The 16,311-nt window shown below is 44.0% G+C and overlaps 2 protein-coding genes across 2 annotated transcripts in view; one reads left to right on the top strand and one right to left on the bottom strand.

The window, feature by feature from the left end:
• lyar (Ly1 antibody reactive homolog (mouse)) overlaps positions 1–16,311 on the top strand; it is a 355,306-nt gene that overhangs the window by 225,057 nt on the left and 113,938 nt on the right. The gene's annotated exons all lie outside the window — the stretch shown is intronic.
• The window catches only part of LOC144507323 (von Willebrand factor A domain-containing protein 2-like), an 82,652-nt gene that overhangs the window by 8,193 nt on the left and 58,148 nt on the right, over positions 1–16,311 (bottom strand). The window contains exons 11-13 of the mRNA XM_078234512.1: positions 13,235–13,252; positions 12,580–13,143; positions 7,762–8,313 (exon numbers count right to left, since the gene is read on the bottom strand). Coding sequence (XP_078090638.1) covers positions 7,762–8,313; positions 12,580–13,143; positions 13,235–13,252 — 1,134 coding nt within the window. The remainder of the gene's footprint in view (positions 1–7,761; positions 8,314–12,579; positions 13,144–13,234; positions 13,253–16,311) is intronic.

The following is a 16,311-nucleotide window of genomic DNA, read 5'->3' as shown; positions in this document are numbered from 1 at the left end:
ATACGGGAGTTGGGACGTCTTGTTGAAATTGTACAAGACATTGGTAAGGCCACACTTGGAATACTGTACAGTTCTGGTCACCCTATTATAGAAAGGATATTATTAAACTAGAAAGAGTGCAGAAAAGATTTACTAGGATGCTACCAGGATTTGATGGTTTGAGTTATAAGGAGAAGCTGGATAGACTGGGACTTCTTTCTCTGGAGCGTAGGAGGCTGAGGGGTGAACTTACAGAGGTTTATAAAATAATGAGGGGCACAAATCAGCTAGATAGTCAATATATTTTCCCAAAGGTAGGGGAGTCTAAAACTAGAGGGCATAGGTTTAAGAGGAGAGATACAAAAGTATCCAGAGGAACAATTTTTTCACAGAGGGTGGTGAGTGTCTGGAACAAGCTGCCAGAGGTAGTAGTAGAGGCCCATACAATTTTGTCTTTTAAAAAGCATTTAGACAGTTACATGGGTAAGATGGGTATAGAGGGATATGGGCCAAATGCGGGCAATTGGGATTATCTTAGGGGTTTAAAAAAAAGGCGGCATGGACAAGTTGGACCGAAGAGCCTGTTTCCATGCTGTAAACCTCTATGACTCTAATAAACACTTGGGCCCATAAATTTCTATCTCCAGGGGCTTGTACCCAGGTGGCACCTCAGAAGATGTGCTGGGAAGGCCACCATATGTTCCCATACAAAGACTGCATGGAATTGCCCATGAAATCCTGATTACCCCCTCACCGCTTCCTAACAATCCTCCTGACCAACCCCCCCCCCCCCACCCACTTCCCAGATACACCTCCAATCCCCCAACTACTTGTCCACACAAATGATTATCCACACGACCTTTGACTACCTCCCAATCGCTTCGACTACCCCCGTCGATGGCTCTCCTGATTCACTTTCAACTACTCCTCATCCTCCGATTAATCCCCACCTAGTCTATCATCCGAACCCCCTAATGATCATCACTACACTCCTGATGCCCCCCAACTATCCCCCACCACTATTACCATCCCAAGCTTCCACTGACCTCCTCATATCCTGACTGACCACCCGACATCCCTCCACACATCCTATCTACCCCAGTGGCTGCCCAACTCCATCCCCACCAGCCACCCAATCCCTCCAGCCCATCCAACCCATTGCACTGACAACCTGACCCCACCCCCTCAATGACCACTGGACCCATCACCACACCCCCATCTGCCCATTTCCTCACACACCTACCTTCTCCCAGGCTTCTCAAAGTGGCTGGATCTTTAAACTTAACTGCTTCATGGCAACTAGTGTCATAAAAGGGGTGAGGGTTCCTTTTGTCTGATTTTATTGCACTGAAGACCTGGGGGACCCACTGTGCTACACTTTACTCACCTGGCCCAAGTCGCAAGGTTAGGTGAGGAAGGTGCAACTCCTGACTGCCCCAGATGATCTAGTTTTTAATCTGGGGGAAGGTGTCAATGAGAGTCAAGCCCATTGTTCCTGGAAAGTGGAGGCAGCCACAGGAGCTGCAATTTGTACAGGTGGGCTATTTGAAAGACTCATCGTGGTGATCTGGGACTTCATCCCAGCTGTGAAAAAAAACAAAAAACAGTCCTTGCACCTTCACCCCTCAAAACCTCTCACTCCCCACTTCTCATCTATTGCACCTCACCTCCATGTCATTCTCCTCATAACTTCCATACCAACTAATGCCCTCCCATGGTCCTTTATAGACCCAATGCCAAATTAGTGCCACCTCATGTCTACCACTCTTTGCCCTTACACTCTCCATGCCAACTCACCCAGTTTCCACCGTGGGCAGACTTCAGATTAAATAAAATAAATTCTAGTTGTCTCCTGCAGATTTCATTTGAAAAAAATTCTCATTCATTAAAACCCCATTCATTACATTTATATTCCTTCAACTACGTAATCACATATTCATGTCTACTTTAAACAGTCCCAAAGGGAACCTGACCTCTTCCAAAGGGCACTTGATCTCTCCCAAAGAGCGCCTTACTTCTCCAAAGGTATCACTGAGCCTCTCCATAAGGCTATCATACCTCTCCAAACAATTTTGGTAGCTTTAGACCTTTGCTTGAAAAGTGCAAATTTGCTTGAAAAGTGCAAATTGTCCCTGTCTCTGGTGTGTTTTGGACATCCCACAACTGAAAGTTGGATCTGTTTGAAGGCAGTAGCACTTTTACATGTGCAGCTGCTTCTGTGAACTATGAATATCCAAACTACAACCCACCCCATCTCCCCTGGTGAAAATGGTAGGCATTAGGTTTGGTTGCAGGCTGGAATGGGGTCTCCAGCACCATTTTGACTATGCCACAGACCTCCTTCATCTTTATGAAAATTCAGACATTAGGCTTCAAACTTTGCAGGTGGGGCTGTTCCACAGCTTAGTATAAGTGTTGTGATGTAACCTGCCTGGGGCTGCAGCTAACTCTGTCTAAGCTTGCAGTGTCCGGTCCCATAATTTGCCAAAGATAGGTTTCCTTGCCTCCAGGGTAGCTATCACTGTAAATTTAGTAGAAGATCTAGGACCAGGGGACGATGTGTTAGAAACCCTCTGGAAATAATAGAAAGCTACAACCACCCATGCCACCATTCTCCGCCCCCCACCACCACCCCCCCCCCCCCCCCCCCCCACCCCCAATCCCACCCCACCATGTTTCCCATATATCAATAAAAAGGAATCTTCTCAGGTACTCAAAGCTCAATCTCAACTTGAATGTGACACAGCCTCTTCAATGACTGGTTGTTAGGAATATATACTGGATCTGATGTGGAGAGTCCCTGTCTCCTAATGGTGGTGACCATGTCTGAAGCAAGCAAAGCTTCTATCCCATGGTTACTTCAGTGCAAGGCTAAAATTTTCCAGGAACAAGGGTAAGGTATATTGGTGATGTAAAAATTTAAATCCCACCAATTATTTTAATTCCCCTTTTAATGTTGATACTAGCTGATCTCTTACAGCATTGAGTATGCTAATCTGCAGAGATTATTTGCCCTCTTACCTGTCTCTGGTGTGTTTGTATTGCTATTCCTCTCCTATTTTGCTTCTGCCTCTTGCCTCTCTTCTGCTTGTCTACTCTTGTCTATTTTGCTTCCCTCAATTTTTCATCCTTTAACATGGTGGGATGGCATGGTGCAGTGTGATGAGAAATAAAGCCACCAACAGACTGAAAATGCCACAAGGGGTCTGCTTTTCCAAATTATGTGTACTTTCCCTACTTTTTCAACCTCCATCTTACTGCCACCCCTCATTCCCATTACTATCCTGTTGAACTATCCCCATGCAAATTAATCTTGCCTATTTTAAAATATATTGAAGAACACATGTGATCTGTATTGCCCTCTTATTTATTAAAATCTTGTGGAAATAAGCCATGAACTCTGATACTTTCCAGTGGTCAGTTGGAAATAGTTGACTTCAAAATTCAACTAATTTATTTTGAAAACATGAAGGGCAGCATTTTCTCTTTTTTTGACAATGTTAAGTCAGGTGGGAAAAGTGGTGTGTAGCCCACTGGCCACACTGCCGCTTTTCCCACCATTTTGTTTTGTCATATTGGCTAAAGAAATCCTGGAGGTGGGTCCCACAACATCATGCTGGCAGAAAGGGCTCCTACCAGCAAACTCAGCCCTTGACAGATTCAGCCGCAGGGTACTACCAGGCATGGCCTTCTTCCCCCCTTGGGGCTGTACCTATCTGTGTGCCCCTGGCGGGTTCCATTCTCCGAAAGCTTGTGTGGCTTTTGCTACCAAATAAACCTGTTGGACTTTAACCTGGTGTTGTGAGACTTCTTACTGTGTTTACCCCAGTCCAACACCGGCATCTCCACATCATGGGTTCCATTCGCCAGGTCCCTGTTAACTGTTGTAAACATGATGTCTTGCCGGCGGAGGGGGAATCCTTATGTGAGGGAGTAAAACAGCAGGAAAGCCTGCTAATTCCATTTAAATATGTGATAATGGGGTTCCCGACCTTTCCTAGCAGGAAGCCCATTACATCATTGGCCGGGGGGGGGGTCAGCTGAGTGGGGAAATCCCACCGATTTGTCAGGCGTTTTGAAACACACTCCCTCGATTCTCTGCCTCCGCTGCCATTCACACCTGCCGAATATGGGAGTGGAAAATCCCCCCCCACCCCGCAAAGAAAGCTGGGGGCCGGGATTCTCCCAAAAAAGTTCTAAGTCCCCAATTCACGTGAAATTGGGGGTAACTCCCGCCGATTTTTTTTTTAGCGTGATTTTCAGAATGAATCTCCCACACTCTGCATCACAGAGTGCTTACGTGGGATTCCCTCTGTAAATCTGTGGGTGGGGCCTATTCCTGCCCGAGAGGCTGGCAGCATAGCTCTGAGCGGAGCACTGCGCATGCGCCGATCTGTCAGCGCTGAGATCAGTGCATGCGAGTAGCCCTGCATTGCTGGCCTCCATATCGCTGGCCTTCCCAATTGCTGGCTTTGCCAAACCACCCCACCCCCAGCTGGCATCCTCCCTCTCTCTGCCACGGATCCCGAGTGCAGATTTCCCACTCCCACCGATTGACCCGCCCGCTATAGCCCTGCCCCTTGGCACTGCCTGATGCCTAGTGGGCAGTGCCAAGGTGCCCGTTGGGCAGTGCCAGAGTGCCTGGCTGGCACTACCAGCTGGCACTGTCCATGGGGCATCCCCTACCCCTGACCTCCTGGGGGGACCTCAATGGCCTCTGTTCCCTCCAGCATAGTCAGCCACATGTTTGTGGGGAGCACTTGGTAAACCCCACTGAAATGAACCACCTCTGGCGGGATCAGAATGGGTGGTGGGGGGAGATACTCCGATTTCCGGCAGCGCAGCCGGCTGAGAGAATCACCCGCATGCTTTTCCATTCCTCTTCCATTTTCTAAAGTTGATAAAACACAAACCCTATAACAGGTATCTCATTTTTTCCCACTCATTACACATACAAACCACCTGTTGGGCTTAAAAAAACACACAAATAAAATAAATACCTCAGTGAAACTTTTGAAATTTGTCCTCTTGTTTTTCAAAATTACTAGAAGTGAAGCTACACGGCAGGAACTGCTAGGAGGCAAAGAACAATATTCCATCAGTAGAGCGGACTGAACAATGCTAATGCATTTGAAGAAATTAGGTATGTACTGAGTGCACAATACAAATTCAGTTCAATGTCACCATTCTAGGCAAAAGTATCAAGTCCAGACCCAGCAGTTGGGAATGTGTTGAGACTTTTCAGTAAAAAAAAATGAAAACATTAAAAAACACAAAGGCAATTCAGGTGACATATTTGATTATGTGAATGGTATATTTTCTGTATGTTATTGTGTGAATGGTATATTTTCTGGATGTTGTGTGAATGGTATATTTTCTGGATGTTGTGTGAATGATATATTTTCTGTACGTTGTGTGAATGGTATATTTTCTCTATGTTGTTGTGTGAATGGTATATTTTCTGGATGTTGTATGAATGGTATATTTTCTGTACGTTGTTGTGTGAATGGTATATTTTTTGTATGTTGTTTAGACCCTACTTTAAATATTGCAATATTGAGTTTCTGAAAAAAGAAAAAAAAGTCAGAAAGTGATTTACGGGAACCCAGTAGCCAGACTGCATAATCTCAGGGTGGTCTACATTAACTATTAGCAGCAATGTGTCACCCAAATTTTAGATGCAATGCATTTTAGACACTCCACATCTATGGAATACCTAGGCAGTGGAAAGGGCCTGGAAAATAAGCCTCACACTTTTTTATACCAGTTCAATATGTTTGTTTTTGATTCATTCTTTTCTTTCAGTTTTGGCGATAATTAGGTTTTGTTGAAAAGAGAGATGCTGTCAAAGTTTTTTGTCTTGCATGGAATCACAAGAATACCAAATTTCAAAGGGTATAACATTTTTTTACTACCATGAGAAAAGAGTGCTGATTGTTTGGCAAGCAGACTCTGATCGGTAAAGATGTTGCCATGGAGAATGAACCAGGGAACTGTTACCCCTCAAGTTTTTGTTTAAATTCAAACCAAGCGAGTCGACTCTGATCAAGGCGTTGCCAGGGGGAAGCGCCAAAGAGTAGTTGTCCTCCAAGCTTTTGTTTAGTTGAAAAAGGCGCAATACCCGCATGTTCTGTTTGTTTGTAAAGGACAAGACCCTGCATCTAACTTCTAACAAGCATAAGCATTGCAAGCCCAACTGATAATCTTAAATTGGTTGTTTGTCAGGCTTGCAATGTGCCTCACTTATCCATGCTAAAAGTTACATATATTCATATGCAGGCCTGTCCTCTGCTACACCTATTCAAGATTGTTTTCTTTAAAAATTTGGTTTCCTTGTGATTCTGTCCTGATGAGTGCAAGATAAAAGGCTTCAACAGCATGTCTCTTTTCTCACCAATACTCAAGTTCTGTACTGTCAAACGACGATTTGTAAATAACTTACAATTGTTGTTTACCATCATTACTGCTAAAATGTCTCTACATGTTGGAAAGTGTTCAAAGCCATTTTCTATGGTTCAAACCCTACTTTGGTCCCCACTGTTAATGTTATTTCAAACAAACTCCCAGAAGCTAAAGTTTTTTTTTTCAAAATAAACCTGTTATTTTTACAAACCTCTTTTAACAGTCCATAACTTCCTTCCACTGTTTCTCTACAGTGATCTATAATGGATGGTCAATGTTGTTGCAGAATTCTTTTAGTCAGTTTTCTGCAGGAGACTTAATCTGTCTCTGCTTCTCTCCTCGATTTTATAGATTATTCCCCACTGTTGTCTCAAATAAAACTAATTTCTACAAAGACGATGATATTAAAACCACCCCATGGTAATATTGTGCTTCCAGATTGCTTGTTTTATATGTAATCTACTTCAGTAAGAAGTCTGATTGAAAGCATATTTCTCAGTTTCACTTTGCTGGTTCCATCAGCAAAAATTCACACAGCAAATTCTGTCAATTATTGTAGTGAAGCCTCTTGGGTATAACCACCTCTTGATCTAAAATTATCCCAAAATCTATATAAACTTGAATCCCTTCTTCCACCCATAGACTGAGTTGCCTCATGTCCTCATACCATTGGTGGCATGGAGCTCCAACTCTCCCCCACCTACAGAATTCTGTTGTCAGACTAATAGTCTGACCAGAGGTTTCCCAGCTCTGTACTGAGAAAATCAAAGCTATTGACCTGCAAATACAGGCGTGCACATGGAGGATGCAGACCCTACAACTCATGGCATGGACAGAGTGGATAGTCAGATGCTCTTTCCTAGAGTAGAAAAGTCAAGTACTAGGGGACGTAGGTTTAAGGAGCGTAGGGTAAAGTTTAGAGGAGATGTGCAAGGCAAGTTTTTTTACGCAGAGGCTGGTGAATGTTTGGAACGTGCTGCCCGGGAAGATGGTGGGAGCAGGTACGATAACGGCATTTAAGGGGCAACTAGACGAATATATGAATAGGATGGGAATGGAAGGATACGGACTCTAAGTGCATACAGTTTGAGTTTAGGCAGGCATCATGATCGGTGCAGGCTTGGAGGGCCAAAGGGCCTGTTCCTGTGCTGTACTGTTCTTTGTTCGTTTCTTTGTTCTTAACAGTGATGTACTATGAGTGATTTAGTTCCACCCCACCCCTTCCCCCAACCCGGTCCCTCCTCTGATAAAATGGAAGTGGGTGGGTTCAAAGCAGATTGCTGCCAGACTTGAGAATTTTTAAAATTTGAGCATCCCACCTTGTTAAAATTTCTTCTTCTGCTTTTAAGTGCATGAAGTATTGTTATTGGTGCAGCTTACCTTCACATATTCTTCGTACCAACTTGATTTCATAATGTTTAAGATCCTGGTAGGAACGAAGCGGAATTATGAATTTGTGGCTCCCTGCAATTCTCAAGAGTGGCGTTGTCTGAGCATCAGCCACTCCCAATACAAATACCGCAATTCCATTCTGTCTCAGCTGTTCAGCTTCAGGGACAACATCATCTGAACTCTGTCCATCAGTAATCATCACAACAACTTTGTGGATTCCTGGCCTTGCTCCCTTCTGGATGGCTAGGGTATCCTCCAGTATATATTTAAGTGCTTTCCCTGTGTGAGCACTCCCACCCAGGAATGGGCCTGAACTGATGGCCCTTTTAATTTTTCCTTCACTGTCAAAGGAATCCAAGTTAAAGAGAGTTCGGGGTTTGTTGCTGTAGATCACCATAGCAACTTGTGTAAGGTCTTTGTCGATATCAAAATGTGAAATGATGTTCCTCACAAACCCTTTTATTTGACGGAAATTCTGTCTTCCAACATTACCAGAAGCGTCCACAGTAAATACCAGATCTAAAGGCTTGGAGAAACAACCTGCAAAATAATAAAGTTACACAACACTGACATATTCCAATTTATGTTCCATTATCTCAGAAAATGTTACTTTTTGATACAGCTCTGAATCTCGGTTAACTCAATTAGGTTTACACTGGTACCACTGAGAGTACCCCATGCTTAATCCCATTCTTCCCAACTGTGTTAAAGGTCCCACAGTGAGGCAAATTTCAAACAAAAGATGTTTTCAAATTCTTCATATTTTGACAGAATTCCTATAGAAATTATTGCCCATTTTCAGACAAATTTCCAGAAGCAAATTAGGAAGTGCTAATCTTATCAGTATTGTTGGTCTTATAGATCCTTAGGGGACACCAGTGATAACTGTGGAAGTAGGAAGAGAGCAGGTGATTCCCTGGCTATGATTTGTCATAGCCAATATAGGCATATCATATAAGGACCTGTCAGTCAATACTTTTAAATATATTGGACACAAACAAGCTGTAAAGATGGCTGCTACAAATCAGGTAACTTTTGTCATTTGGTCTACATACAGTATCAGGTCTCTGAGAACAAGAGTGTTGTGAAAGGGGCTGAAAGTCATTGAGCAGCCAAAGAATTTAACCTGTTCCAGTTTCAAATGACCGCCCGCACCCCGCCCCCCCAACTTAGATTCACACAACCAACTGTGAACCTTTCACTCCACAAAACCCTCACCTCCATTTTAAATCATTCAATCTATTCAAGAAACCACAGGTCTGTCACGTGGGAGACTAGAAAACATAAACCAGAGACAGAATTAACCGTAATCTGTAAATGTGCACTGTCGCACTATCTTTATCTGTACTAATGTATATGTGTGTGTGTGTGTGACATTGCATTAACTTGGGATAAGTATGTGAGAATAAATAACCTTCTTGATCATAAACTTACATTTTTTAATTAGAAAACACACTCCAAGTGTGGGAAGCACACCTGTTTCTATATGAAGCATATTGATTGTGGGCAGTAAGAGGGCCCATGCATTCTGTCCATGAAATGGAACCAGGTGACAGCAGCCTCACCCAGCTGGACAACAATGGAGGATGGTGTGGTTAAGTGTGAGAGGATAAGAAGGGTTAGTCTGTTCCTGTCACAGTCACAAAGGATGACATTGATGAATTTGATCAATGGCATTTTAATACTGGAACAGGGGCGGAAACTTAATAGGAGAGATTCAAACATGGAGTTCTGGGGAAATGGGGCACAAATTTGGGAGGTCAAAACAGGTTCAAGGGCTGCAAATTAGCAGCAGAGCCGGTCACAGGCCCAAATCCTGTAATGTCACTAAATATGGTGAGAATCCAAAAATGGGATTTGCAGCATGAGGAGAGTGAACCTAATTAGCATAGATTATAATAAATTTAACTGATTAGTGGGTTTAACACCGCTGCTTCTGCCCTCTCCACAACGTCTCACCCACCCAGCGTGACAACACGCTGACAGGATTCACAACTAGTTTTCAAAAACAAACACCAGTCATGAGATGCAGCCCCCGGATAGTGTGGGACATGGCTGAGCTGTGCCCTGGTACTGCCCTGGCAGTGCCAACCTAACGGTGCCAGGATGGCAGTGCCAAGGGTGAACCCTGTGGAGAGCCCTACATATGTGTGGTGGCCCTGTGCCTGTGAAGAAGGAAGTAGTGCCTCAGGAGGGACCCGATGCCTGTGAGGAGGGCATCGCTCATAGGGGGTGGGTGGGCTCACCATGATGCCTGTAGGGTGTGTGTCGGAATGGAACCTACGAAGAAGGGTGGGGGGTGGTGCCAGTGATGAAGACTGTGGGAGGAAAGTGCTTTGATCTTTGCGTTGTGGGGGAGGGAGGGTAGTGTGGATGCATTGATCTTTGCATTGTGTGGGGGTTTGGGTGCTCTGATCTTTGCATTGTGTGGGGGTGTAAATGCATTGATCTTTGCATTGTGTGGGGGTGTGGGTGCATTGACTTTTGTGTTGTGTGGGGGTGTAGATGCATTGATTTTTGCGTTGGTGTTGTGTGAGGTGGAGGGGAATGGGAGGGGGGTGTTCCTGAAGTCCATGGGCCTTCAATTTAACTTTGATTGGGGTGCCCTTTAAAAAGAGTGCCCCGATCTCAGATCCCCAGTGTTGCCGACGTGTTTAGGCTCCGACCCTCTCACTGGCTGTGTGACCCTCGCCAGCACTCTAAAATTGCACATAGTGCCGTTTAATCAGGCAAGAAAAGGCGGCTGCGAAACTGATCCAACATACTGTGAAAAGTACACACAAGGTCTTTGGGGAGGAAAGGCGATAGTTTGGTCGTTTGTAAGGATGGAGGGATTAAGGGGTTCTTTGAGGAAAGGTGTGATGATAGCAGATTTGATAGACAAATGTACTGGAGAGCCTGGTAGAGAATTTATTTTTATTATTCATTCCTGGCATGTGGACGTTGCTAATTAGCTCAGCATTCGTTGTCCATTCCTAATTGCAGTAAGAAGTTTAACAACACCAGGTTAATTGACCAGTTTAGAATCGACGATGCTCCTAATTGAGCAATTAAGAATCTGTGCATCTGAAATCACTTGACAGATTTCTTTCCCTAAAGAGCATTAGTGAACCAGATTTTCTATTAATTGAATTTAAATTGCATCAGCCGGTGAGATTTGAACCCATGTCCCTGGATCATTAGCCCGGGTTTCTGGATTGCTAGTCCAGTTAAACTACCACTACGCTACCATCTCCCCTTGAAACAGCAGGAGAAGGTTGACAAAGGTTAATCACATGCAAATTAGCTCCTTGAGCTATGTTAATATTTGCCCTTCACTCACTTTCGCTTTCTTCAGAGGCAGATGAGACTGTGGTCACCGCTAAACTCTTTAGTGTTTCACATCATAGAGGGGCCTGGGAGGAGGAGGTCAGCTGCTCCAATGACTGCCTGGACAAATGCTGAGCCATTAACTGCCTCCATGTTCTCACCAACTGCATCCTGGCATCACTATTTTCACCAGTAAAGAGATGCTCACTCAGGATAAATCCGTTAGAGAATCAGAGAGGCCTTATCCAGGTCTAGTCACTGAGCATGAGTGAGACTGCAAAGTGGAACTGTAGAATAGTGCCATTCCTCCAATGGAAGAAATGGTCACCTTCGTCTAAGGAACACAGGGACCCAGTTCTCGGAGGTCCAATCTTCAAAATGACAATGCTTCAAGAGAATCAAACTCATGTGCAGGCAGTGGGAGACAGTTTCCACACATACGGTTGAGAGATGGGTAAGTGGAAGGAGCCCACAACCTACATCTCCAAGCAGTTTCTGCAGCCTTGGTCTTTTGAGAGTATCCTGGATCCCTGTGAATAGAAGCGTACTGACAACCACCCTAGTAAAAGTGGATCAACCTGGGTTATTCAGGAATGGGTTACAGTTTAGACTGCCAAAGAAAAGTAACTGGCAATTAACTAACCCAGATGCATCTCTATTGGCACTTAGAAACATCAAATGGGATAGTTTGTCACTGGCCCCAAAATACAGGCAGAGATCACCAGTGCCACTGTATTGACTTTAACGAGACCCATGAGGTGGGAACTCTTAGAAAACTCCCTGATTAAGGCAGTAATAAGTTGGCTTAGTAGGAAGCCCTGCCCATGTATGTAATGTGGAATGTCAGGGCTACTGGCACTCCGGATCTATACTCTGCTGAGGAAGTATATAGTCAGAGTGTTACTGACTATATAAATAAATCTAAGTTTGGTGAAGAGATACTGGCCTCTGAGGAGTTAGTTCAGCCACCATCCATTATCATTGCAGAGTTACAGCCTGTGGATTCCCAGGACCTTCATTATTTTTTTAAAAAAAGGTCAAGTAAAAGTTTTAAGGTTTTAAGGTTTGGAACTGAATGTTGCAGCTGCTGGAATATCAGAACATCTCCCCGAGAGTACTTTTCTCTATGAACAAAAGGTAATGTCTTGAGATTTTTACTTCAGTTTTTTTTTACTTTACAGGAGACTTTACTCAAGATATTAGAGGAATAAATCTGCACATTCATACCCATTAAATTTCCAGATACAGCATTAGATTTGAATACAAGCTACTTTACACAATGGGATCAGGGTTTGGTGAGATTAGCTTTTGTCATCTTCCTACTGCGCAAAACTAGCGGCATCTTTTGTCGTTGCCTCTAATTAAAAAGACCCAAGCCTCATTTCTGCTGCAGTAAGTTACCTCACCATCCACCCACTCAAATTTCACCCTGAGCTAAAATCTGTGATAAAATGCACGTTTATAGACTCTAACCGACAAGAAAACAATAAAACTTACCAGGTGCATTAATTCCACATATTTTGGAACTGAGCTCCAGAACCTTACTGTAGAGTTCGTAGGATTCATTATAAGCAAATGACAGTTGAACATCTCCAACAATGTGGCTTAGTTGATTTAGTATATGTTTTTTACCAACAGACAGAATAAATAATTCCTTCTCTTTTGTGTGCTGTGCAGGGAGTGTCACCGAGTCATCAGATTTGGAATTGGAAAAAACTACAAGGACATAAGGAACATCCATCCTGGAGCCTTCGCTGAAACCATTTTCAGCTACATAACGCAGGGCCTTTCCTGTGAAAGTGTTACCTCCATTAAAGGCTATGCCATCTATTGCTTTTAGCAAGTCATTGAAGTCACGGTACTGTCCCATTCCAATCTCGATGCACACGTCGTCACTATACTGAGCAAAGCCCACTAAGAGTTTTGCTGAAGAAGTCATGACGGATTGAAGAAGTCTTTTAGCAAAAGCTTTAGCTTGAAGGAATCCTTCGAGGCCCATGTTCCATGATCCATCCACCAGAAACATCAAATTAACAGAACAGTCCTGAAGGCCAGCAGACACTGTATAGGGAATGTAAATACATTGCTTTATGGGGACAAGGTTTTGAAATGATATCTTCCACTGAATCAATTGCTTTAGTCAGCTACTTACTCAGGTATCTGCTTCCAGCTGTATGACAAAACAATAAAAAGACAATTAGTGAAGGAAATTGTTTATTACGATTGATACATTTTCTATTTGGATAGATTTTGAGCAAAATTAGTCCGTTCATGAAATATAATCTATAAAGGGATATCAATAGTATAAATATCAAAAGATGTCAGCGAATCACGACAGTACAGAAGGAGGCCATTCAGTCCATCAAGTCTGCACCGACCACATCCCACCCAGGCCCTATTCCTGTCACCCCACACATTTACCCTGCTAATCCCCCTGACGCTGACAGACAACTTAGCATAGCCAATCAACCTAACCCGCACATCTTTGGACTTGATGGAAGGAAACCAGAACACCCGGAGGAAACTCACACAGACATGGGGAGAATGTGCAAACTCCACACAAACAGTGACCCAAGTCTGGAATTGAACCTGAGTCCCTGGCACTGTGAGGCAGCAGTGCTAACCACTGTGCCACCAGGCTGTCCCATTATCATTCTAAACTATTAATTTAAGACATTTTATTGCCTTGCTTTTGTTTATTTAACCAACATAAACGTTGTCAGAGAATCACTACTAATATGTCCATCAATGCTTTGAGTTAATATCAGATTAAATGACCAACTGAACCTGTTGTCATACCTTATAGACTCCCTCATTCACACAGACCAGGTATTACTGGCTCCAGATAGAGATGTTCCTGTTACCTTTGAAATAATGGGCTCTATTTTATATGCTCAGATATATGTATGTGGATCGTCAGACTATAGTGAGACCCATAAGAACACCTGATGTGTGGAGCTTGTATTGCCTAACTGCATGCAAGCTAAATAAATGGGTGACTGGTTCGAACACCAAAGGACATAATTTCCAATGCACATAATTATTTTGTGGGCTATATGTACTCCTTTTATACTGCAGCTATCGATCTCTGAAATAAAATAACAAAAGGCCTTATTGCTGGGTTTCCCAATCGATCACAAGGTGAGGGCGTGAGAGAAGGAATCAGAATGGGTGAATTCTATGGCCTGAATTTTTGCTCCTTGTTTGGGAGCACAGAGTCAGGACAATTCCTAACTCCGCAAACACCACCTGGAAAACTCAGATTTTTTGTTCCGGGGGGTGGGGGAGAGAAAAAGTGGGAATTGTGGTGGGTGACTCCGGAATGAATGCAGATAATGCTGGATGCAGATGGGGGCTGGGCAGAAAGCTTGCCTCGGTGCACTGGCAGTGTAAAGTTTTTTAAAAAACAACCCTCACCTTTCACACCACCTCACCCGCTTCCCATGCTTCATCCATGCCAACTCATGCCACCTTATGGCTGTCACTCACCCCCATGGCCCCTCATACCCTCCATGTTAACCTATACCTCTCTACCCATCACCATGGCCCTTTATGCCAACTCATGCCAACCCATGCCCCCCACCAATCATCCTTTACCCTTACACCAACCATGCAAATTCACCCAGTATACACCATGGACAGACCTCAGGACCCATTCTAAGGCAAGATAAAATAAAAGTTCTTAAGGGGCTACTGAAGAATTCATTATTTCAAAAAAATAACGCTTGCATCAATTAAAAACCCAGTTCCTATATTTAATTTTCGTTAATCCCTGGTAAAAACAACTATTGAAATCCATAGTAAAATGTCTATAAACACTTGGAGCTGTCAATAAAACTGTGAACTGAGAGGCATCCACTCTGATTATGGACAATTGTCAAATCAATGATGTAGCACTAATCTAGTAATTATAACCCTCATGTGTATGTCAAGAGATAGAGTAAAATAGCAAGTGCTGTTTTTTTTAAACACGAGAGAGTTTTTTATATTTAAAGAGCAGAAGCTTTAAATGCCTTAACAGCTTCTTTGGACAGTTCCTATGGACAGTTCCTTTGAACTTGACAGTTTCGATGAACTTGACAGTCCCAATGAGTTTATGCACATTTATGTCTAACTTTAATCTACATACTCTGCATGGGATTTTATAGCCTCGCTCGTCCCAAAACCGTAATATCCCGCCCGAGGTCAATGGACCTTCCCATTGTCCGCCCCTCACCTGCTCCGATTCCCGTGGCGGGTGGGGCAGTAAAATTCTGGCCATTGTTTTCCTAAACCTAGCTGATTCAAATCTGACATGGCTGGAGGTGGCTGCATTGAGCTATAGAAGTGCAATACGGAAGCTGCCCTAACTCACATCCCCCAGCCATCCTCCCCCTGTCCATGTTCAAACATTCAGGCCTACATTGCTTCCTGAGGTTTCAGCAACCCCAGGAAGGGAAAAGAGACTTGGGAAAAACCCCAACCCCCATCCCCACCTCCGCAAGGCATCCAAAACTGTGAATCGATGAGATCACACTCTCAGAGCAAGTGTTGTGAGCACAGGCCTTTCACACAGGCAGCACAGTCATTCATTATGCAGTTTTGCAATTTGAAGATTGTTAAAGCTGTCGGAACATGGAGATCTTGCTGGGGGATCTGAGTGACTGAAGTGAAGTGATGTTCCCCATGGACGGGAGAAACAATCTAGCCTCTCCAACCAAGCAAAGGTGGATGGAAGTGGCTGAGGAACTGAGCAACAGGTTTGGTGGTCCCTTGAATTTGGATACAAGGGCTGCAAGAGGGCAGGAAAGGTGAATTGTGTTTCACTTTCAAATGCCAATCCCCACACTCGGCCTTCCCCAGCATTCTCCTCAGTACCTTGCAGCTCCACTCATTCTCCCTCCAGGCACCTCCTCACTCCTCTTCTGTACAGCCAACATCCACCTCCAGCCTCACTGATATCTCCAAGTCTGCCTTCACTATCGGGATCATTCCCTCCTCTCCAAACAATCCAATTCTACACATTTATAACTTTTCCTACATTGCAGGGGAAGGGCATGCACAGCTCCGGGAGAGGCCACACACATGGGGTGGCCCTCCAGCAATAACCACCTTGACAACTACTGGCAATGACTGCCTGCTGGATCCATCCTGATGGAGGACTTGCTCCAGGAGGCTCCATGAAAGCTTGAGCCTCCTAAGGAACTGGGTCTCAGAAATGCCAGGAAAGCCGATCCTTTGCCTGTAGAC

This window comes from Mustelus asterias, chromosome 1 (genome assembly GCF_964213995.1).
Source record: "Mustelus asterias chromosome 1, sMusAst1.hap1.1, whole genome shotgun sequence".
Taxonomy (NCBI): domain Eukaryota; kingdom Metazoa; phylum Chordata; class Chondrichthyes; order Carcharhiniformes; family Triakidae; genus Mustelus; species Mustelus asterias.
The sequence above is the reverse complement of the archived record's forward strand: the minus strand, read 5'-3'. Positions and strand labels throughout refer to the sequence as shown.